At 34.0% G+C, this 25,059-nt stretch overlaps 1 protein-coding gene across 7 annotated transcripts in view; it reads left to right on the top strand.

The window, feature by feature from the left end:
- The window catches only part of LOC143236935 (uncharacterized), a 40,022-nt gene extending 14,963 nt beyond the window's left edge, over positions 1–25,059 (top strand). For 2 of the 7 annotated variants that reach the window (XM_076475638.1, XM_076475639.1), the window contains exons 2-6: positions 570–663; positions 16,106–16,225; positions 16,647–16,755; positions 17,030–17,598; positions 21,718–25,059. In XM_076475638.1, the coding sequence (XP_076331753.1) occupies positions 16,673–16,755; positions 17,030–17,598; positions 21,718–23,816 (2,751 nt within the window). In that variant the 5' untranslated portion in view covers positions 570–663; positions 16,106–16,225; positions 16,647–16,672 and the 3' untranslated portion in view covers positions 23,817–25,059. Of the gene's footprint in view, positions 1–569; positions 664–16,105; positions 16,226–16,646; positions 16,756–17,029; positions 17,599–21,717 lie in introns of those variants that run through there. The other 5 variants (XM_076475635.1, XM_076475637.1, XM_076475636.1 and 2 more) reach the window with 3 other exon arrangements.

Below are 25,059 nucleotides of genomic sequence, written 5' to 3'. Positions count from 1 at the left end.
TTTTATATGCAGTTCATTAGTGAAGGTCATGTGCTTAAAGTTATGTACTTTAACTTCGTGGTTTCTTTATAGCAGTGATTCAAAGCAAAATGTGGGTTACGATAAGTGTAATGCTTGTATCTTACATAACACACAAAAAATTTGTTATTTTTGTTTTTTGTTAATGTGCAGTGATGCAACTTAAACAATACTACATATTTTGTGTTCTTCAAATTGAGTATTTATTGAAATTTAAGATGGGCAATGGATGACATTAAAGTATTCCTGTTGTCAGGAGACATTGTATCTGTATATTCTTCAACCTTGGTTAGAACTTTTCATTAATTGACTTCTTTTTCATTATGATATGAAATATAGGCTCATGTTAGCTAACAACTGTTTCATCTGGTGGAGTTTTATAAACAAAACCTTTGTGAATTTGTTCTTGAATCAACATACATTGTTGGTAATGCAACCAAATTAATGCCAAAAAAGTGAGCAACATGTAAATATTTGTTGCTGCAATAACTTATTATCTTACCAATTACTGTAATAACATATGTACACATGTATATGTTCATGGATTTCAGGACATTCCTGAACCAGTTTTGAAACCAGAATCAAGAGTTGTTCCAGCTTCAACATCAGAATCCAAAGTTGTTCATGATCATCTGTATTACAAAGGTATGCAAATTGTATGTTTATTTATGTTTTATACTTACATGTGTGTTTTTCAAATGCAACTTGTATGTTTATTTACATTTTATACTGACGTGCATGTTTTAAAATGCAACTTGTATGTTTATGTTTTATACTGACATACGCGTTTTTTCAAATGCAACTTGTATGTTTATTTACATTTCATACTGACATGTGTTTTTTTAAATGTGCCAAATTAGTGAGAATCAAAGTTTATATATTAGAAGTGAAGAAGTTTCTATACATTATAAAATTTTATAGCAAGTTAGTTGTACAGTTGGTAGAGGTAATGATAAATGACCAAAAATTAATGTTGAGAAGTGTTGGTAAAATTATATTTTACTTTTGTAATTGTTTGTATAAAGTTTCTCCAAACTATTCATTTACATACTTATGCATACAGTAATGGAGATTGTTTATGAGTGGTTTAACTTCACTGTTTTTGTACTTGTAATAGGATAGTGCAATAATCTTATCTTTGAAATACTGAAAACCTTTACTTGTAGAGTTTGCATCCATGTTGAGAAGAAAATTTCACTGAACATTTATTGTGAACATGTTCTGTGTGCACTGCATAGTTGGTCTCGCTTATCCATAGTTCTCTATTCTTCCATATTCTGTTTTATCTATTATGCTAGTGCTTGAAGATTCTACATAATCCTTGCTTTCCCATCATAATTGAAGTTTTTCTTGATGGCACTCATGCTGTTAACTTTGCTACGATGGATTTAGCTTTCAGTGTTGATTCTGATGTAACTGTTTCTGTCACTATCTCAACTTCTCTAACTTAGTTGGAGGCCTTATTCTTGCAATTTACCTATATTATTCAGGATGATCTTTTAATGTCATCTGTAGGCTTGTTCCATGTTCCATGCATTTGTATCATTGTATGCTAGTGTTACTGATAAGTTTTGTGAGTATGTGGTTGTTAGTCTGCATAACATCTGCCATTTTTCTTTTCTTTTTAAAATAAGGTCATGTTTTTATTTTGGCCTTATATGCCCTTACTTATTGAAGATTAGGAGTTGTCTGCTAGCTATAACCATGAAGACATTGTTGCTGATCTCATTTCTTTTTGGCCCCTGCTAGTACAGTGGTATGTCTACAGATTTACAATGCTACAATCAGGCAATCAGGGGTTTGATTCCCCTTGGTGGGCTCAGCAGATAGCCTGGTGTGGCTTTGCTATAAGAAAAACATGCAAGAATACACTCATTTCTTTTCTTTCTTGTACATATTCTCTTAAATATTGAACCAATTTCTGTTACCCCTGAGAATGCTTGTATCAGTGATACTGTTCCATGCTGTTTCTAATATGTGGGTTGGAGCATATATTATTAGAAACGAGCTCTATATTAATATACTTTGTATTCCTCTTCTCATATTTCTTCTCAAGTTCATGACTCTCACTTTGATTATGGGAGGACTGAAAGTTTTTCATGATTTTTACCTTTACTCATTGTCTGTTTTCTTTTCTGTGTGCTATGATTTGTCTTGAGATTTTCATTTTATACATCACTTTTAGCTTCTAGCTGTTTTCATTCTTTTAATTACATTGGTTAGGATTAGTTGTTTACTTTGCTGTCTTCATAACCTAAAAGTCTTGCTGATACCGTTTACCGTGTGACTCTTAACATAATGTTCTGGGACAACACATGACCTGTTGGTTCATCTTGACTGTTCTAGCCTCTAAACTAAACTAAAACTATAAATAGATAAATTAAAAAAAAAATCTTTATATTTTCATTAATATATCTGTCAAGCTTTATCCTAAACTCACTACAATTTACTGCCTCCACAACATCTAAAGGCAACCTATTCCAAAGGACAACCAACCTGTTAGAAAAATAAAACTGTCTTAGCTGAAGATGAATCTTGCACTGCCATTACGTATATATGTGTACCTTAGTCTTAATACTGTCATTATTTACAATGAAAAAAGATGATGCATCAACACTGTCAATCCCCTTTACAACCTTAAACACCTCAGTCAAATTCCCCCTATTTCTTCTGTTTTCAAGAAAAACAATTTGAGTGATTTTGGTCTCTCCTCATATGACAACCCCACCACCCAAAGCACCATTCTAGTAACCATTTTCTGAATTCTTTCCAACAATTTGAAGCCTTTCCTAAGGGAAAGAGCTGAAGACTGAATACAATATTCCAAACATGGCCTAACCAGTGTCCTCTATAATGAAATTATAATCCATTTAAACTTGTATTCAATATTTCTGTAGATACAACCTGAAATAATATTTGACCTAACACTAGCACATGGCTTGGATGGCTTAAGAGACTGATCAACCATTACGCCAAGGGCCTTTTCTTTCCCCTTGGTGTGGATTCCTGTACGTGGTGAAGGGACCTCCCATGGAAGGTTCTGTTCTGTCTGGTTACCTTCTCTGGGATCTAAACATCCACCCACGTGTTTGCCAAGCGTGGCGACCCGTGAAGGGGAGGAGAGGATCCTGGTGGTTGAGGGGTCCAACCCTAACACACCACTTTGGCCTTGAATTCCTGTAGATGGGCAGTCTTTGGGTGGTCCCCCTTGGGTCAATCGGCTGGTCCACTTGGGCGAGAGTCAACCAAGTACCAGTGTTGGAAGTTCTCAACGGGTGTTGTAGACATTGTGCCCGATGCTGGTGTTTGGGTATAGTGCTCACGAAACCCTGGCGTTGCTGCATTGTCCTTGCATGACATTGTAGTGTGTTCCCTCGTAGGGCTCCATGGTGGGTGGGGTCAGTGGGTACCAAAATTTTTCTTTTTTTCCTATGAATCCTCCAAAAAATTTAAATAAAATAGTGAAAAAACAGTCAATAGGTAAGTGACCACGTCTTGAAGACTCCGAGCAGCAATCTTCGACATCTGTAACACATGTACCTCATTTTCTTATATTACATTCTCTTTCAGAAAAACCTTTAGGGCAATTATCCCCCTTTTTTATTTAGAAGGGACTAGAGGGTTTTGCTGGCTCTCCAAAGTCAGTAAAGAAGCTTCGATCTGGATACATATTAGTTGAAACATCCACAACCCACCACAGTGAACTCCTCTTGAATTCAACGGCAATTGGGGATATACCTATTGAGGTTACCCCTCATGCTACCTTGAATTCATCACGAGGAGTTATTGTTGAGAGGGATTTGAAGAATGTCCCCGAGTCAGAGATTCTTGCTGGTCTCTCCACTCAAGGAGTTTCTGCAGTGAGGCGCATCTCCACTTGCAAAGATGGAGTTACACTGCCAACAAATACCCTCGTTTTGATATTTTACATCATCACGTGCACCTGCCACCATCAAGGCAGGTTATCTAATTTGCAGGGTACAGCCATACATTCCAAACCCTCTCTGATATTTCCAATGTCAGAGGTTCGGCCACTCAAAGACATCATGTCGTGGTTCCCTGACAAGTGCTCGTTGTGGTGGCAAGGATCACAGTGCCTGTGAATGTGACATGGACCCACATTGCATCAACTGCAATGGTTCTCACCCTTTCTACTTTCATTTTTCTCCTAAATGGTTGGAGGAAAAAGAGGTGCAGTGTTTGAAAACAACTCATAACATTAGTTATCCTGAGGCTCGGAAATTGCTGCCTGCCACTCTATCTCAGACATATGCTGCTGCACTTCATTCCACAACTACAGTGGGAGTGCAGACAGATCTCTCTGTGCCTCCAAGAGAATCGTTTTCAAAACAAATGAAAAGCTTTTTGACCTCCATGGTTAAAAGGTTGATGAATCGACTTCCACACCCATCTCTGTTCCTCCCATACATTCCAACAAACCTCAAAATCCACATCCTTCAGTTTCAAATACAGGCATTTCTTTTGATGCATCTTTTTCTCCCACCTCAAGAGGCAAAACAGTCATTTGTTCGCATCCTCAGTCACTGAGGATCCCCTTCCAATAACAAAGACCTGCCCAGTCGACCCAGGGCAGGATCCATAGAGGTCGATAGACCTCCTCCGATTCAGGACAGTAAGGAAAAAAGATGTGGTTGTACACAGAAGGGTTCTACAGCCACTTCGTCTACCCATCATTAAAAATGGCCACCCTGATACAATGGAACTGTTGAGGTTTACATTCTAATCTGGATGACATCAAAACACTGATTGCTTCCTACCATCCTGTGTGTCTTTCCTTACAAGAAACATTTCTAAAACCTGCTGATACTGTCACCGTTTGGCAGTTTTCTCTGTACAGGAATGACAGGCTGTGTGATGGACAAGTACATGGAGGGTTGGCACTATTGGTTGATCAGCATGTGCCCACCCTGTCTTTGTCACTCAACACACCCTTGGAGGCCGTAGCCATCTGTGTTTCCTTGGGTCATACCATCACTGTTTGTTCTCTCTATATGTCACCTCGAGAGACATGTGATCAATCAGATCTTGATGCTCTCGTTGAACAGTTGCCCTCTCCCTTTCTACTCCTGAGGGACTTTAATGGACATCATCCCCTCTGGGGAAGTGCTGTTATTGATGGGAGGGGTCGCTCTGTAGAGCATATGCTCTCTGATCACAATCTTTCTCTTTTCAATACTGGTTCTTCCACTTATTTTCATGCACCTAATCAGTCTTTTACTGCTACTGATCTCTCAGTTTGCTCCCCTTCATTATTCTCCCATTTTTCATGGAGGGTTGACAATTATCCGCTAGGCAGTGATCATTTTCCTATACTTTTAAGAGAGACTGGCCGTGGTCGATGCCACCCTTCCCGCGTGCCCCGGTGGAAGCTGGATCAGGCAGACTGGTCCACTTTCACTGTTTTCGCAGAACTTGATCCTGCCATCGTGAATCAGCCATCAATAGATGACTGTGTGGCAGCGGTAACTGGCTGTATTATACAAGCAGCTGCTCAGTGTATTCCTAAAACCTTGACATGTTTTCCACGATATCCTCGTTCGTGGTGGAATCCTGCTTGCCACTTAGCACGGAAGGCTCAAAAACGGACATGGGATACTTTTCGTAGATATCCCACACTTTCGAACCCAGTCGCTTTCCAACGGGCCCGTGCACATGCTGGGTGGGTAAGAAGTCAAAGCCAGAAGGAATCTTGGATTAAGTTCACAATTAGCATATCTTCTACCACCAGTTCCAAGGTCATATGGGACAGGATTTGAAAGGTCAGTGGGCAATACAATTCTGTCCCCCTCTTGATCTTACTCTCTGATGATCCGGAGGTGGCTGATGTTCGGAGCATCGCTGATACTCTAGGTGAAAGCTTTTGCCAGGTATCTAGCACTTCTTTTTCCTCCACCTTCTTGTCCATCAAGACTCGGGCAGAGCGTTAACCTCTTTCCTTTTGAACTGACTGTCTTTTTGACTATAATTATCCCTTTACACTGGTGGAACTGAAAATATCCCTTCATCAGTCTGGCAGTACATCTGTTGGACCTGATGATGTACACTATGATATGCTGCACTATCTATCTCCTGCTTCTCTTGATGTCCTTCTAATTGTCTTAACCAGATCTGGCAGGAGAATGCTTTTCCTGATGCCTGGCACCAGGCTATTATTTTACCTTTCTCTAAGCCAGGGAAAGATCCCAAGATGCCTTCAAACTACCGTCCAATTGCTTTGACGAGCTGTCTCTGTAAGACCTTAGAAAGGATGGTTAATGCTCTTGTTTGGTTCCTCGAATCAAACAACCTCCTCTCCCCACCCAGTGTGGGTTCCGATGACAGCACTCCACCACAGACTACCTAATTCGACTTAAAACATCAATCAGAGAAGTCTTTCTCAAACGTTAACATCTTGTATCAATATTCTTTGACATTGAGAAGGCTTATGACACAACATGGAGGTATGGCATTTTGCGAGACCTCCGTACATATGGGTTACGTGGCCATTTACCCATGTTTATTAAAAAATGTTTAATGGACAGGAGATTCCAAGTTCGTGTAGGTTCGACACTTTCCCGTTCATTTGTACAGGAACTTGGAGTCCCTCAGGGCTGTGTTTTTAGTGTCATACTTTTCAGTATAAAGATAAATGCCATCACTGAACAACTCCCTCTCACTATTGCTAATGGGCTGTATGTCAACAACTTTCACATCTCATGTCAGTTGTCGAACATGAGATATATTGAGTGGCAACTACAAACTGCCCTCAATCGTGTACTGAAGTGGACTACGGTGAATGGCTTTAATGTTTCTCTCTCTTAAACCGTTTGCATGCACTTTTGCCACCAACGGGGTATCCACCCTGATCCTGAACTTCATATCTGTGAAGTTTTGTTGCCAGTGGTCCATGAGACCAAGTTCTTGGGGCTTATCTTTGATTGTAAGCTGATCTTTATACCACACTTAAAGCAGCTACGGGTCAAATGCACAGGAGCACTGAACATCCTACGTGTCCTCTCTACTACCAGTTGGGGAGCAGATCGGTGTTCTATGTTAAAGGTATACTTTAACATGTGCTCTTATTCGATCAAAACTCGACTATGAATCAATGGTCTATGGCTCTGCCAGACCCTCCGGTTTTAAAGATGCTAGACCCCATTCATCACCAAGGACTTTGACCCTGCACTGGGGCTTTCTGCACCTCTCCAGTTCAAAGCTTATATGTTGAATCTCATGAACCTTCTCTGCACCTTTGCCTTTTGCAAGTATCTTTACTATATTCTTCAAAACTTCGTTCCTTACCAAAGTATCCCACCTTGGGATGTGTTTTCCTTCCTCGGTGGGCTGTACTTTTTCAGAACAGACGATCTCCCATTGCTCCGTTTGGCCTTCGCATCCACTCCCAATTGGATGACTTGGGTCTGTCCTTGGATAACATTGCAGATTCCACAGGCCAGCCCATCCCACCATTGCTTATTACAGCCCCCAAATGTGACCTTTCTTTCAGTCATCTGAAAAAGGCAGATACTCCATATTGGAAGTATCGTCATTTATTTAATGAACATCTTTCAAACAATCATTTCGTCCCCATTTATACAGATGGTTCCAAATCAGGTAATTCAGTGGGCTGTGCTATGGTTTGCTGTGGTTCTGTGATTGCGTGCAGAATCCCCTCTACAGCTTCTGTGTTCACTGCTGAACTGTATGCCATATCTCTTGTCCTGGATCATATTGAAGCTGAGCAGTACTCCAACTGCACTATTTATACTGACTCGCTTAGTTCTGTACTGACCCTGGAATCGCTACACGTTGGCTCGCACCCTGTTCTCACTGATATTCAAAACTGACTGGCCCATTTCTCATTAACTGCTACTTCTGTCCAGGGAACGAGCTTGCAGACACGGCAGCTAAATTTATCTGCTCTGGCACTATCACTGCTGTGCATAGTCCATACATGGACTATGGTCTTGTATTCAAGGCTTGGCTCCATGCCAGCTGACAGTCCATTTGGAGAGAGCATTGCGACAACAAGCTTTTTCAAATAAAACCTTATATTGGGCTTTGGCTATCTAGCTTCTGTAAGATTCGGAAGTTGTTCTAACTAGACTACGCATTGGTCACAGTTTTTTAACTCATCGTTTTCTTTTATCTGGAACTGATGCACCAGTGTGTAGTTTGTGTAACACTCAAATCACTGTAAGCAACATTTTACTTTCTTGCCATTGTTACGATTCTCAATGACGGCAATATTTTAAACGTGTTTTTTCCCAGGGTTTATCAGTAACATTGGACAGTGTTATTGGTGATGGTGACTCTGTCCACCTTGATAAAGTTTTTAGTTTTTTAATGGCCATTAATCTTTTTAATCCCATTTAAGTGTTGGATATTTATTCATTACACCTTTTTAATTGTGGTTCCCTTTTCACAGTTTCATTCTCTCTTGTTCAATTTGACATTGAAAAATGGCCAGAACATTGGCCAGGACGAGTTGTTATTCCAGTTTTGCTGCATGTCTTTTAAACTTTTATTACTTTACCCTTTGGTACTGGCCATAATAACACATAACCCGGAACCAGGACTGGAAAGACCAACTTCAGGTGACTGACGGTGGTTCTAGTACTTGCCTGTTAGTCTTCCTGGCAGGTTATGATCATTACCATTCTGCTACAGGAAGTCCTTTACAACTTTATACACTGGATGTCAACATCAGTTTTATGCCATTTTCTGTTTTGTTTTTACCTTCGTTTACTTTTACAAATTTTACTACATATACTTTACTTTTATATTTTTACTGGATATTTGGCTACTCATTATTACGATTTTGTTATGTCTTTTAAAACCTCTATTATTTTACATTTTGATAATGGCTGCTATGACACATAACCCAGAACCAGGACTGGAAAGGCCAACTTCAGGTGACTGACGGTGGTTCTTGAACTTACCTGTTAGTTTTCCTGGCGGGTTATGATCATTACCATTTTGCTAGAGTAAGTACTTTACAACTTCTTTTACTCTACTTTCTCTCTTAACATTGTAAACTAGGTGTCAACATTGGTTTTATGCTTTTTCTGTTTTTCAATGATGTTTTGTTTTACCTTTATTTCCTTTTACGTATTTTACTACATTTAATTTATTTTTACCTTTTTAACGGACATTTGGCACAGATAGCCTAGCTGCTTTGTGCCATAAAACACTAAATCAATCAATCAATCCTTTTCTTTCATTACACACCAAGTTATAATTCAAATTATGATAACCCACATGCATTATCTTGCATTTATTATAATTAAAACCCATCTGCCATTTATTTGCCAATTCACTAAATGATTTAAACCCTTTTGTAAATCAGTGCTCTCCTTTTCACAGCTAGGAACACCCAAGACTTTAATATCATCTGCAAATTTATGTAAATTTATTGACTATTCCTTCAGATATGTCATTGATGTAAATTAAAAAGAGCAAAGGCCATAAGAATGAGTCCTGAGGTACCCCACTTATGATATTAATCCAGTTAGACTAAACTCCATTTGGAACAACCTTTTTTTTTTATCCAGCCACTCTACTCTCCAATTTGCCAACTTATTCCCTAACACTTTGTGTGTGAACTTGTTAAATGTTTTCTGAAAATTCACATTCACCAAATCTACACCATTACACTCATCTATGTAAACAATAACCTAATTAAAGAATGTAAAAATATTTATGAGACAACATTTTCCCTTAGTGAAACCATGTTGACTATTCAATAAAATTCTAAATTTTCTTAAATTACTTTTGATAACACCTTTTAACAGACCTTCGAAAACATTTCCAACAACTGATGTAAGACTAATAGGTCTCTAATTAGTGGGACAGTTGTTATCACCTCCCTTGAAAAGAAGAGGTGCACTAGCCAACTTCCAATTCTCTGGTAACTGCCCACTATTCAGAGAGTTACAGAAAAAATAGTAGTAAGTTACTCACATATCCAAGCTTCTAATTCCTTCAAAACCCTTGTGAAAATGTTACCTGGCCCAGCAACCTCATTGTTTTTCTCTGAACTACCTCAAAATTAATTCAGTCATTTTCTTTTATCTCATTTCCATTTATCAACTGTTGAAGATGTCAAATACTGTTTAAAACTTCATTTGTAAAAACTGAAGAAAAAAGCAATTTAACAACCCAGCCATCTCATAAACATCAGATATTAGCTTTCCTTTATCATTGTTCAATTGTCATACCCCCATTGTATCATTTTGTTTACCCTTAATTTATTTAAAGAAATCCTTACTATTAATTTTTATATTTTCAGCCAACCTTTTCTCATACATTTTTTATGATCCAGTTTCTTCTTTTAGCATATTAACTGATCTTCTGTAATCTTCTAAATTGCCTGTCATACCAATCAATTTAAATTCTTAAATTTATGATGCTTTTTTTAAATTTTTGTCTCTTATACTCTTTAGTGAGACAACTTTGTTTTTTACTTGTATGTAGCATTTAATTTCTATAAGGAATGTTTGCTTACCTTGAATATTTAAAAATTTTCTGCATTTGACCATTGTCTCCAAATAACTCGCCTGCTCAACTTACAATAAATAATTGTATACCTTCAAAATTTGCTTTTTTGAAATTTGTGATCAAACTATCATTATTCCTTATCTCCATATGCAACAAAACATTAAACTTAATAGAGTAGTGATTACTTGCACCCACATGTTCACCAATTTCCACCATCACAAACATTCCTATATCTGAAATTAACAATAAATTTAAATGTAGGTTCCTTCACCATTAGTAAAGCAAGCTGTCATGATCAGTTTCCAGAAATCTTTCTCCCTCATGATTTGACTCTAGCATTTCCTAACATTTATGCTTGAAATTAAAATCACTCACATTCATTACTTCATTAACTGTTAAAATATTAATTTTATTATAAAGTTTCTTACTAATTTCATCAGTATCACCATGTTATCTGTAACAAATTCATACTGAAAGCCTTTTCTGTTTATATCCACTAACAGAAACTGAAATGGATTTAATCTCCTTGCCATTATTTTTCATATCCTCAACTTAAACATGATGTTACTCTCATCTTACATAAGAAAATATTCCTTCCCTTATTTAATACTATATCTCTATTAAGTAGCCTATAATCCTGTATTTCAAATAAACTTTTGTTATGAAAATCATCTGTGTTTAACCATGTTTCAGTTATTCCCATTACATCAAAATCCTCCATTCCTATGGATGCTGTAGAATCATATATTTTATTTATTTTAGCATTACAATAGTAACAATTAAGCCTACCCTTTAACTATATCTATACTCATTTTCTCTGCTTTCTCTGCTTCTCATTCTTTTTGCATTTGGTTTATCCTGACCCTCACCTCTGTGTAGTTCTTTCTAGTTTAAAACATTCCTTACAGCTGAATTTTTAGCCATCTCCTATCTTACTTAAATGTAAATCATGAGTTTCGAAAAGCTCCTTTCTTCCACTCAACTGAACCTACTAGCCCAACTAGCTAATCTGTTCATCCTTACATACTAACCTAAGCCCTAGTGAGCTACTTATATCTTCATCCCCACATTTAATTCTAGGCTGTATCTCTGACAACATTAAGTTATGGCTTTTGTCTTTAAATGCTTTTATGAACCTCTTGTACTTATTAACTAGCTCCTCTTACCTGCTTTTTTTCCCCTGCATTATTATTCCTTACATGCACCACAAACATTCCATGTCTGCTAGCCCCCCTTTATTATATCTTCTGTCAGTTATATTTTCCACCTGTGGCCCTGGGTAACATAATCTAATACTTTTCTTCTTCTTTACCTCATATCTTGCCAAGGAATCACCTACAACCTTCATATCCACATTCTTCCTCATCCAGTTTTTACTTCTCCCTCTAACAATTCCTCATCCACAGAAGCCAAATATGTTGCTCAACACAACAGGCTCGGTATAACTAAAATTAACTACTTTATACTCTGTTGCTATTTCTAACATCGTAAATGTCACTATTAGCATATGTATCCCTTACATGTAAATGGTGAGCTCTTTCTGAAGTCTTGCTTCTACTTAGATTAGGATAGCCTCCAGTCTCTTTTTTTTTTTTTTTTTAACCTCCAAACTCTACATACAAATTGGACATCTTCATTACATGCCAGTCCCACTTTCCAACTAAAACCCACTCATTGGATCCATTACACCTAACAAAATGTGAACACTCTAATTCCTAAATTAGTAACCATTGTATTTATGCTTATAGTTATAACTTGAAAATAAATACTCAATTTCAAGTTACTATTAAGCCTAATGTTTGATGACCAATTAGTTTTTTTTGTTTTTTTACAACTGTAATTCATCAGGGTGTGTTGTTTGTTAATCCTTTTCTGTCCTTGTTTTCAGCTGATCTACAAATAATTAATCCCCACTTTTGCTTTGTTGTAGTATGTATTTTACCCTAGCTGCTTTTGTATTCATAAGAAGCTTGCTAGCTGGGAGTATATTAAGGTTTTGATATTTCATTCACATCTCATCATAGTCTTCTTTCATAAACCAGCTTATGATGTTTGTAATTGTTCAGTCGACCTACTCATGACTTTTGTTTGGTAATGTAAGTGAGGTGAGTACTTATGACCCCAGGCTAAGGATAGCCTTGTGGTTAAGTATACCAAACAAAATCTGAGGCCCCACAGTTTGTACTTTGTTACTGGTAAAGAAAAATGTTCTCCACATTAGAAGAGTAACATTTAAATTTAACCATAGCCCAGGAGTTGATAGTGAATATTCTTGAATAATTGCCTTTTGTAGTCTATTACTTCAAAATTAGAAATGTCTAGTTCAAATAGCCCTTGAGTAGCTTTGGACAAATAAACTTCATGACCAACTCATTTGGATAGCACCTTTATTTGGATACTTAGGATTCATCTCAGAGTTTTTGTTAATTTGTAGATCCTCAGGTTTTTTCATTTTTATTTACCACTATTTACAAATTTTGACTCTTACAGTGTTTATTTGATATTTTGCACTGCAGTTTTCAAACATTTTACAAAACAAGTGGATATAGGAGTTCTACTTCATGTTTCCATGTTGTCTTTTTGTTATACTGAAGAAATAGGAAATTGAGGACAGTATCAGACCTTTCCAATCTCGGTCCTTGTCTACACATTCCTCCTTTCAAGAAGAAACTAGTGAGAAACTTGTGCAAGTTGTATCAAGGGTTTTTTTGTGAAGAAAATGGATATTAGAGTTTCTTATTTACAAATTCACTCATCTGCTTGTCCATTTCTTTGTGTTTTTCATATGGGAGAATGGTTTATCAGTTTATGACCATTGTTGACTGTAGCACTGCTTTTCTTCAAGTGTGTAGTATTAAAATCATTCATTAGCTGATCTTTTTACACACACTTAATGGTGTTTTTCATCTTTATGTGAATCATTGTTTTTTGAATTTATTGATTCTTTGTTTGTTGACTCACTAAAGTGACCATTTAGTAAGGCTTGGCTTTGAAATGGGTCATTCAAAAATACAAATTTCAGCTTATGTCTATTAAACATCTAGTTCATCTAGGATTTTGAATCATCTACTTCATTATTGTATTCTAGGTTATTATCTTACCATGTAATTTATAGGTTTATTGGGTTTTCTGTATCAGTTTCCACTTTCTGTTCAATGATGTTATTATTGCTTTAGGAATTTTAGAGATAAGATTGTCTGATTTAAATTTTGAAGTTACAAAACTAAAAATGAAATTCAAGCAGGTACTTGCATCTGAAATACCTTTCCACCCATCTTCCCACAATGGAATTTTTGTTACAACTGCAACTCTCAATAAAATATAAATTAAGGTGGAAAAGCAGAGGTTTTGGAAGGATTCCTGATACTTGTGTAATATGCCACATGGAATCTGAGAGAATGTAGAATTACAGATATGTTAGAATAAATGATATATTTAGACATTTTGGGTCACATTTTGTTGACGGCAAAAGCAAAAACTAAAGGAAAGATTTTGAGTATTTGAGAAGTACATATATGAAAATGCAGAAGAGAAAATCAAGTAGTAATACTGGTGTAGGTTTTAGTTATTAAGACCAATGAGTAACTTACTTAAATAAGTTGGGAGAAAGTGTATAATGATGGTATCTTTAAATCACAGTGTTGACATAGAATGAGAGTTAACCATATATTTGTTGTAAGTCTTGTTTTACTGCTGTAATGGTTACTCATAGGTACTTCGAGCTAGTTATGTGTGTATATATACACACACTGCAAAAGCAATGTTTATTCTAAGTTGTGTACTATAATTTTACTTTGGTTGATTATCTGATTTATTACACTATTTAAGCTGTGTATTACTATCTCAAATAACTGGAAATTTGAATTTGAGCTTAGTAGTTAATTAAATATTAACATGTATTAAATTTGTTATTTGCCAACAAGATTGATACACACAATTTCCTTTTTTAACAGATTGTATTTTAATATACAAACATAAAAACAATACAATTTATAAAAATTGTTATTACTAATAGTTATTACAAATGATTGTTTATATATAATGGTTTTACAAACTTAGACAATATTGAGTCTTTTATCAGGTCTAGAACTGAATATTTTATTGACAATCTAAGTCCATGACGAGCAAGTTTGTTCTGAGTTGATATTATTGCATCTCGCTTAAGCTAACGTCTTTTTTGACTAACCTCCACCGTTAGAAGTTCACTTCTTACTGAAGAAGATATATAATGTCCTTGTAAAAATTATAATGTCCAAAGTTATTCAATGAAGTTGAATGGTTTGTAATATTCAAAATTTATAGTGTTCCTGGTCAAATTCTGTAGTTTTCCAATTAACAGGTGCTAGTCAGAATTATAGCCTCCTAGGCCAATAGCACACTGACAGTAGCTGTCCAGTAATACTTTCCTTCTGTCTCTCAGCTAGCCACTTTTTATAGTAATAATGTGAGATTGTAGATATTTCAACAATATTCTTGTGCATTTTTGCCAAACAAGTATTGTTGATTTTTACACTCAAGAACTTTCTACAAATTTCGGAGACAAGTGGGACTTGTTCAATACACAATTAAGAATATACATCACAGGCAAAAAAGAAAACTATACAGAAATAAGCATTGGTATTGAAATACATTTAAAACAGTAAATTTGTTACATGTATGTGTAGAAAGTTTATGCATGTGGTAATTTTGTTATAATGTTGAATAATTTCAAAGCCACTAAAACTGGTTATCTTCCCTTGCCTTCTTAAAAATTTTTACTAGTCTTAGTGATTTTTTGGCAGCCAAATCTATTTCTCATGTTTGACCAAATAAATTTAAAAGAGATAAACAGCCCTCCTTCTCGTAGGTTGTGAATCATAAAAGTATCACCCCTGTCCATACTAAGAGAGAATATTTAACATATTCCTACTAGCTTTGGGAGACCTTGCAGATTTTTAATTTTATATTACACTATTAATCAATGAAAATTTCATAAAAGCCTGGTCCAAGTTGTGTACTTTATAACCTAGTAATAATCATTAGGTTATTCTGATAACACCATAAGTAGAATTTTGTATTTCACAAAAATATAGAAAGTTAAATGTTAACTTTGACTATGAATTTTTAAAAACAGTCATTACTGATATACCAGGAACAAACCTCATTCATAAAAAGTTTACATATCCCTGTGAACCACAATGTTTAAAATTAATCTGTCTGTTCTTTTCTTGATATAATGTTGGTAAATTTATTATTTTTTAAGAATCCTTGTTCAACTGACAAGTGTAGTATAACATCCTTTTTGAAAATCACTTTTAGCAGAAACTAGGATGGTACAGTATGTAATAAAATAGGATATAAGTAGAAGGGTTTAAAAAGAAACAAAATGATTCATTGGCTGAACACAGCTGTATTAAAACTTGTATCAAATTTCATTTTATAAATAATTTTTTGATTGTTATTAATTAGATATTACTTTAAAGATGAAAGTTCATTAAAAATAATTGTGCTACATCCATTTTGGTTATTAGTTGAGTCATTTGATGTGGATTATAATAAAAGCATAGTAATAAACCACAATGATGTAAGGTATAACTTACTCATTTAGCCTTGTAGCATGACAATAGACTCCAGTCAAGACCACCTACTTTTCACATTGTTTACATGCTTGCAGTATTGTAAAGAAACATAAAGACCTGACATTTTTTAAACAGTTTACATAATAAAGGTATGTTCATGACACCAAGCTGATTATTTTAAACAGTAATTGTCAATTGAAAGAGTTGTGTCTTTTACATAAATATTATGGCAATGTGTATTCCTTGTTAATTTTTTTTTTTTCCTTTACAGTTGTAATATGTAAAACGCTTAGACAAATGTTAATAGCTTTAACAAATAAATATGTATGTTATCTGGAGTCATCTTTACACATGCTGCTTTTGCTAGTTTCTTTATGTAAGAGCTCTGAACAAATATATTATAAAACTTCAAAAAAAGCAATTTAATTTAGTTAATTTAGCATTAACTACATTTGAGAATTAATTGGAAGTGATACATTTGTTATTCACACTGGGAAATTAATGTTAGAATTTCTGTTTATTTGGTTATTTGTACTAATTTTGTTTCTTTGTTTTATATTCACAAATAAGGAAGAGATGGGTATGGAGTACAGGGTATGCATGTCCATCCTAGCAGGGACCCTCCAGTGTCAGTTTGTGTTTCATCACTGGGTAGTATACTGTTTTCATATGAAGAAAAGTGAGTATTCACATTTCGTAAGAAATATTTTGAGGAAATCTGTGCTTCTCAGGTACTAATTTGCAAAAGGTTTTATTTTCAAGCTCATTAGAAGCCATTCGCATTTATTAAATTATTCCAAAAAGTATTATGTAAACCATTATTACTTTGTACCAGTTAAATAAAAATATGAAACACAAAGTAAAATTACCATCTTTTTCTTTCTCTTAATATTGTCCTGTATTTGTGTAATTTTAGAAGTTGAAAAAAAATTTTTTTCTGATGTTTGTTACAGTTACCCAGAAAAACCAGACACTTTTGATACTTCATCAGACATATCAACTGTCTCTTCTTCACTTTATTTCTGTGAAGACCTTTCAGATGAGTGCATAGATCAGAACTCGTTTCTTCGGGCTTTCAACTTGATGGAAAAATCTCTCGTTGACAAGGGCGACTTTGAAAGTTTAAAACAAATTTTTCCATTGAGAAAGATTTCTCGTACAGATACCACTTCTCAGTTACAAAATTTGATAAAGTTAAATTATCACAGTCATGCTAATCGGATCTTTGAATACGTAGACCTTTGTTCCCCTCTTGGTCAACAGGTTCTTAGTCTTAATAAACATTTATTGGTTGAACAAAATTCTTCTCTTCTGAGCATTAACAAATGTGAAAAGTATTGTAAATTTTCTGTGGTTAGCCTTCACTCTGACATACACAAATTTCCACATTTGAGGAGCAGAGATACGCTAACAAAATATCCAATCACTTATCGTCCCTTAAAAAAGAATCGTCAAAGTTCTTCTCATCTGTACTCTTTCAGTTTTCGTGAACGTCGTGAAAGGTTAAGAGTTTTACAGACAGGTGAGAAATTATTTCCATATTGTATGAAATATTGTTTTATATTCAAAACAGACAAGAGAAAAGATTAGGCCACCACAAATAACAAACTTTTTTTTTTCGTGTTTTTAAAGGTTTAATCCTGTTTTATGAAAACAGTAATACAAATTTAAATAAAGATGGGATATAACTCATTGATAAAGAGTTATTACACCTTTCTCTTGTGGAAATAAATGTGGTTTTAACGTTTAATAACGGTAGGTCACTGTGTGCATGTCACAACCTTTTACAGACTTACATTCAAATTCTAATTAAGCTAGGTTATTATCATTGTATACAAATAAATTTGACATCAAAACATAGTTAATAAATCAAATTTTAATATTATTTTAGTATTAAGTTCTTTATTACATAAAGAAATATTTTTAACATTTTTAATCTCCCCTGGTATAAAAATTGTGACATTTGCTTTCTGGATTTTACATTTTCTCTAATTTATATACTACCTTGTTTAAAAAGTATGCAATTTAATATAAATTACTCATTATGATATACATATTATTCAGGCAAAGCATAATTTTTATAGCCTTCCTGCTTATTTGCTTATGGAGACTGAAACTAGAAAATTGGACCCATTTGCCACACCCACCTGTTGTGTCCTCTTTTTTGCAACTTGTCAATAGTTTTCTGTGATATTTATGACATTATTTATAACCAGTATAAAATGACACTAACAGTTAACATTTGCTGATAATGAGGTGTCTGTTTTTTGTATTTTAGTGAACAATGTGTAAGCATGTTTTCTTACTTATATAAAAAAAACAGCATTGAAGAAAACTGAAATTCTACATTTTGAACTAGTGAATCCTCAGAACTATATTTCAATTAGGAGGCAAAGCACATAACATTCTAGTGGCATTAAAATTTAAGAAATTCTTTTACATGGAGTAAGAACTGAGAATTAACAACACATAAGAAAAGGATAATGAATGAGACCAGGAGAATAGCTGTATGGAGGATTGATTATACTTCATAAGAATTATATACATGCATAATTTAGTGATGTGGACTGGCATCATTGATGTTTGATGCCTGTGTATTTGGCTCACATCAAATTTCTATTCACATAACATTACTTGGGTATCAGAAATGTGATAGAGGAAGGATTAAGTAATCTTTATAGTAAGTTTTTATTCTGTTTCCCATGTGGTTTAGTCCATTTGTTATGTCAACTCTATGAGCTTGGCTTCGTTCCCTTAGGGTTTAGACCAACCCATTTTCTATGAAGTTGCACATAGTAATATTCATTGTAGTGCAGAATTTACTAGAATTTGGTAAACTTTTAGTAAACATTGAGTGAAAGGTAACTTTCATATTAAGAATAAAGATACTTAATTTCATCTCACAGTTTTTGTATTTAATTTGACCAACCTCTAGAACATCTTAAGTGAATATCAGAAGTTTTTGTTAAAGTTTTGTTTTTGCCTATTATTTTCTTTGTTTTGACACTAACTTTAGTGAAGTTTTTAATGTACAATGAAATAAAAGTTGGAAAACATGGTATAAAAGTAACAGCATCTTTTTAATTCTTTGAATGTATCCTTTTGTGAAATTTTCAATGCTATTAAATCCAAAGTTTCAACTGTTAATGTTTGCCTTCTTTTAATTTTATGGTCTGATGCCTTATACTTTGGACTATTCTCCTCTGTCAAAAGCAGTAAATCTCAGCAAGACTACATTAGTTGGCTCCTGGCATGGCCAGGTGGTTGAGGCGTTCGACTCGTAATCCGAGTGTCTTGGGCTTGAATCCCCGTCACACCAAACATGCTCGTCTTTTCAGCTGTGGGGGTGTTATAATGTGACGGTCAATCCCACTACTTGTTGGTTAAAGAGTAGCCCAAGAATTGACAGTGGGTGGTGATGACTAGCTGCCTTCTCTCGAGTATTACACTGCTGAATTAGGGATAAGCTCATGCAGCTAGCCCTCATGTAGCTTTGTATGAAATTCAAAACAAACAAACAAGCAAATCCATTAGTTGTTTGTTACAAACAAGCAAATCCATTAGTTGTTTGTTACAAACACAAACATGAAGCCCAGATGACTTTTATATTCACTAGTAGTTCTCGTTTTATTTTCACAAAGTTAGTTATTAAAATAGAAACTTGTGTAGCTTTAAAATATGCATTTTAGATATGTAGGTGTGATTTAAGTAATTTTCTTGAGATGTGTGAAAGGATGGATGGGACTTCTGTAATGGGTTTAAGAAATTTATTGATATCTCAGAAATAACAAAGTCAGAGTTTCAAAATTTATGTTCTTGCTTATCAATGTGGGTAGTTCATATTTCTTTTGGGTTGTAAGTTTCACCAGCTTTATATCTGATTTTAGAACATTCCGAAATAGAGGAATTGAAGTGCAAATACATTTGACACAGAAGTGAGAAGACTGAGAATTTTCTTTTGAAATTAAAGGGTTAAAACTTAACTAAGATTACTTTTAGAAGTGTAAACTATATTTTAACATAAAATATATTTACATACATTGATAATAAAATACTTAATTAACTTTTGAATCTAATCATTTAAAAGGTTGTGACATATACACTTTCACCCTGTTGTGCATGTGTTAAGGGTCAAATTTTGACTACACTTTATATAAACAATGTTTATATAAATAAAAATATAATAATTGTGGTGTAGTATCTTAGTATATTATTTTTATTTTGTAAAGTTTTTAACATAACTCTATAAACTTAGCTAAATAAAAAGCTGTTTAATTTTTCATTTAGGAGATGATAAAAGGCAAGCTTTTAAGTCTGTGGTTTTGAGTTTATACACACTATTTTATGAGTACTGGTTGAAGTATTAAGATTTTAGTTTGAGGATCAAAATGGGGCACTTAGAACTTACTTTCAGCTGAATCATGGGAAAAGTCTTATTTTCTTGTTTGTATTTTAAGTAGATATAAATATTTGGATATTATGAAGAATGAGATGCCTTGATTTTAATGATTGTTGAACTGGGAAACTGATTTTATTGGTGGGCTGTTTTTTTTCTAGTGTAAAGTCTTGTTTGTTGTTAGGCAGTACTTTGTTTGGAAACATTTTAAGGTAAATTGGCTGCTGATTTTTTTATTAGCACTCCTGAAGACATGTTGTAGAAAGTTTCATTTCTTGCAGCATTTAGTAGGAAACGTCTACATCTAACTTACCTACCAGAGAACAGTAAATATAGTTCAGGAATGACAAATATATGTACAGAACATTATGATTTATATTTGTCTAAAATACTTTATTAATTAATGTAACTTAAAAAAGGTCTATATTTTTGTGTTTTGATGCCAAAAGTTTGTTTTTTGCTCATGTTTTTTACTTTCACACTGTGGAACTAAGATAATTGCTACAGGTGGCAGCATTTGATGCATAACAAAACTAATGTATATGATTACTGTAGAAGCTCCTATCAAGATAAATGTATTTCATTACAGAATTAAACATTATTCTTGCACATGCACTATAATAATAGTTTTGTTTCCATGCAGTGTAGATTTTATATATTTTTTTTTATAGAGATAATTTGCACATGTTGATTTTTATTTGTATCGCAGATTTTACAATTAATCTTAGGTTCATATTGTACCAATGTATATTGCTGTATACTTATGACAGCTTTTTTTTTATTATCCAAGTATAATTTTATGAGTTAAAACAGTCTTTGTAATATTTTTACATCTTGCACAACTAAACAAGATGCATTTTCATTGGGCACTAAGGCTGTTAAAATTATTATTTTAATTTTTGATATACACATAAATATTTATTCTGTATATTTAAAACATCTCATTGAAAAAAAGACATAGTAAATAATACTTTTTTTTTTCTCGTTAATTTTATTGGTGATGTTTGTTTGAACCCTAAATTTTGTGTTTTATTTTGTTTTTTATATATCAAATTGCTATGGTAATAACCAGCAGTTTACAATTTGAATTAAATAATAATAGTAGGTAGTATGAATTACAGATATGCTAGTATTGTAATTTTAAATTGTTCTTGGCAAATTATTTGTAAATTTTTTAGAAAAAGGATTTGGACAATTTTAGCATTAAATGAGATGTATAATTTTGTATGACATCTTTTGTTGTAGGTTTGAACAAACAGGGAAGAGAACTGAAGAGACTCTGCAAAAAAGTTTCGGTGAAAATGAAATGGCTAACTAAGCAAGAGATACAAAAATGGTTGAGTAAAGATCATTATATCAATAAAAGAAGGGCAAAACCATGTCACAAGGATGATCTCTATGAAGTACAATTTATGGATAGTTCGAAGTCTATTTTATCATCTTCAAAGAAACCTATTCTGGTGTTCTTACCCTTATCACTTAAGCTGAAAGTAATGGAGTTTGACACTTTAGAAATGGCTTCTAATAAAACACAAAAAGAACTAGATAATGAGATAATTAATTGTGAAGAAAATAAAAATAATTCTGATCTCCACAGTAGCCTTATACTCTCTCAAACAGTCAGTTCTGGAAACCAGAATTTATCCACTAGTAAGAAAGATAATTGTTTTTTAGGTAAACATTCATCTTTTAACTCTTTCACATCCTCTAGAAAGTTAGGTACAGACCTTGAAACCAAGTCAGCCATGACTATCGTTCTCAACAAAAATCGTACAACTCGGATGTTTTCAAAGACCTCTGACCACAGTAGTACTACTGAACAGATGAATAAACACAGTATAGTAAATAGAGAAGAGCAAAATGAATCGGAAGCTTTAGGAAGTAACTTAAGCTTTACTTATTCATTCTTAGACCATCCCAAGAAAGAGTTATTTAAACAGTTACTAGGAAAACTATCTAGTCTGTCAAGTGAAACAAAAGATACTCATACCAAGAAACCTTGGCTACCTTTAAGGTTTAGTTCTTCCATGTCCCACCGCAAACAGATTACAGTCTTAAAGCTGCCTCGTTGCTGTGTAAAACTTATTGACATAGCAAAGGAACTTGAAAAGCTCAAAACTAAATTTAAATATAATGAATGCAGTGTAAAGGTATTGAGAAATGGTTTAACTTCTGGATATAGATCTAAAGTTGTATTTCAACATTTACCAGCACATACAGTAAAAACTCCAGTTTCAAATGGGTGGAACACAGCTCGAAAATTACTGAAAAATCAAAAAGAAGTAGCTTTTTGGGAAAACAGTCAAACTACCGTGTTCAACAGCACTAACAGAAGTAGTAAATGTTGCAAATATGGAATTAGTAATAATTATCTGTCACCTCCTATTAAACAGACACCAATTTCTGTAGAAAATAAGGAGAAACAAGAGCCCATTAGTGCAACAAATTGGGAAACAAATATATGCATTGGAGATGATGTCCCTCCCATTTTGAACCCTTGTACTTTGAAGGTTGGTACTTGTCTTAATAGTCATCTGGTCAGACATTCCTCAAGAGCTTCCCAGAAAACCAGATACAATAGCTTGTATAGCTGTAATTCAAGTCACTTTTATAACAAACAAAAGAAATTGAAACATTTTGAAATCAACCAGCCAGTCATAGCCACTGAAGGATCAACAGACAATCTTCACTACATGCCACACAGTTCTGTGGGAGACCAACACACAGTAGGGATACTTAATAGTTCCCAGAAGATAAACACTCCCAGGAATTTGTTGTCATTTACAAGTTTAGGTGTACATGATAATCTCCAAGCTGGTCAGTGCTTGAAATTTTCTGAAGGTGAAAGATATTTACCCATTACCAATAACATTTCACCACTTCTCTCATCAGCAAAAAAGTGTAGAATTCCCATACAGGAGCCAAACTGTAGTGCTTCCCCACTTTCACCATTTAAGTTTTTCTCCACTGGAGACAGAAACTTTCCACATTTTCAGAAGGAACCAACAAAATGGCTGTTTAAATGTAATGGTTGTGGTTTTGCAGCAAGTTTTATTTCTCGTGCCCAGGCTGAAATGGACATAACACACCACTGTACATCTTATCATGCCGTTATAGACCCACATTACCATCTGACAGAGTATTCCTTGAATTTTGGAGATCATACAGAGGTTGTAATTGAGGCTTTTGTGGGATGTGCAGTGATATCTCCAACAAAGAGCCCAAGTATAGATTGTAGATTATCAGCAAAAGCAGAGAGTAGCCTATTTCAAGCAAGTGACTGTTCACGGCAGTTCTTTTCCTGTTATGGTGCTCTTAATGATGTTGCGAATTTAGATATATAAATATGAACTAGAACCTGTTTAACTTGAGTGTATTTTAAGCAGCTTTTTACTGTATATGTGGTTTTAATTGTGTTTTATCCAAGTAAGGCCATGAATATTGATTGTACATGTATACATTTTGTAATTGGTGTTTTTTTTTCTTTCTTTCGATAAATTGCTATTGCTCTAAGAAGAAATTCCAAATATATTTATGGTGATCTAATTTCTTTGATGTTAGTGATTTTGTTATTATATCATAAAATATATTGGTATTGACTGTGTAACATGAATGGGTTAACAGTATGAGTTTTGTTAAAATTTTTTTTTGTCTAAAAAATGTATTGGTATTTTCAGAACTTAAGGGAAAAAATTTAATCAACTTTCTTTGGGAATTTTTGTAGTAATAAATGTAGGTTTGTTTCAGTAAACCCTGCTTGGATTTTATTTGAATTTCAATTTCAGCATTGTCCTGGTTAGCCTAGTGTCTTTCAGTAGTACTGCACCAAAACGGCTTTATTGAGTTGCTCATACAAATCAGAATATGCAGAATCCAGTGTATTATGTGTGAATAATTTATCTTACCCAGGAGTACTTTATTGTTGTGTTCCTTCCTGAAAATTAAACTCAGTACAAAGGTAATATTTTCTTATGTTATTAAAAGGAAGCCTTGATAAACAGTCTCATTTGTAATTTTGGAACGAATTTTATATTGGTGTGTGTACTATACAGATTTTGTTTGAAAATATGAGTAATATTTTGTGATGTTTCTGGTATATAAACATATTTTTTCAAGTTATTAAATTTTTTTATCAGTGAAAGCACATTAGATGTCTTTTGTAGAGACAGCTTGAAAGGGTGTGCTATGTAAGATACTATTTTTTGTAACTAATAGCAGTTATGTAGCTTTCAAAAATAAAACTGTGGGTTTGCTGTCTTTTTTTTTTTCCCTCAAACATAATTATTCAGCAGCATGAGTTGAGTGTTCCTGTAAAAACAATGCACTTGTAATAAAACTAATACTAAAACAGGACTTTTTATTAAAATATTTCATCTTTAACATTTTTCAGAAATAGTTTTAATGTTTTGCAGGTAGGTTAAAAGAACTGAAACTAGTAGCCAAATTTAAGATGTTTTTTTTTATTTATTTATTTGTCTTAATTTAAAGACCTGTTACAATAGTATGCCTGTTGGTTTCTTTAAAGGAACATTGTTAAAACTTCTGTATATTTGTTTGTCAATAAAGACAGTCATTATCATGAAGCTA

Source organism: Tachypleus tridentatus, chromosome 13 (assembly GCF_004210375.1).
Source record: "Tachypleus tridentatus isolate NWPU-2018 chromosome 13, ASM421037v1, whole genome shotgun sequence".
NCBI lineage: Eukaryota > Metazoa > Arthropoda > Merostomata > Xiphosura > Limulidae > Tachypleus > Tachypleus tridentatus.
This window is presented reverse-complemented; position numbering and strand designations above follow the sequence as displayed.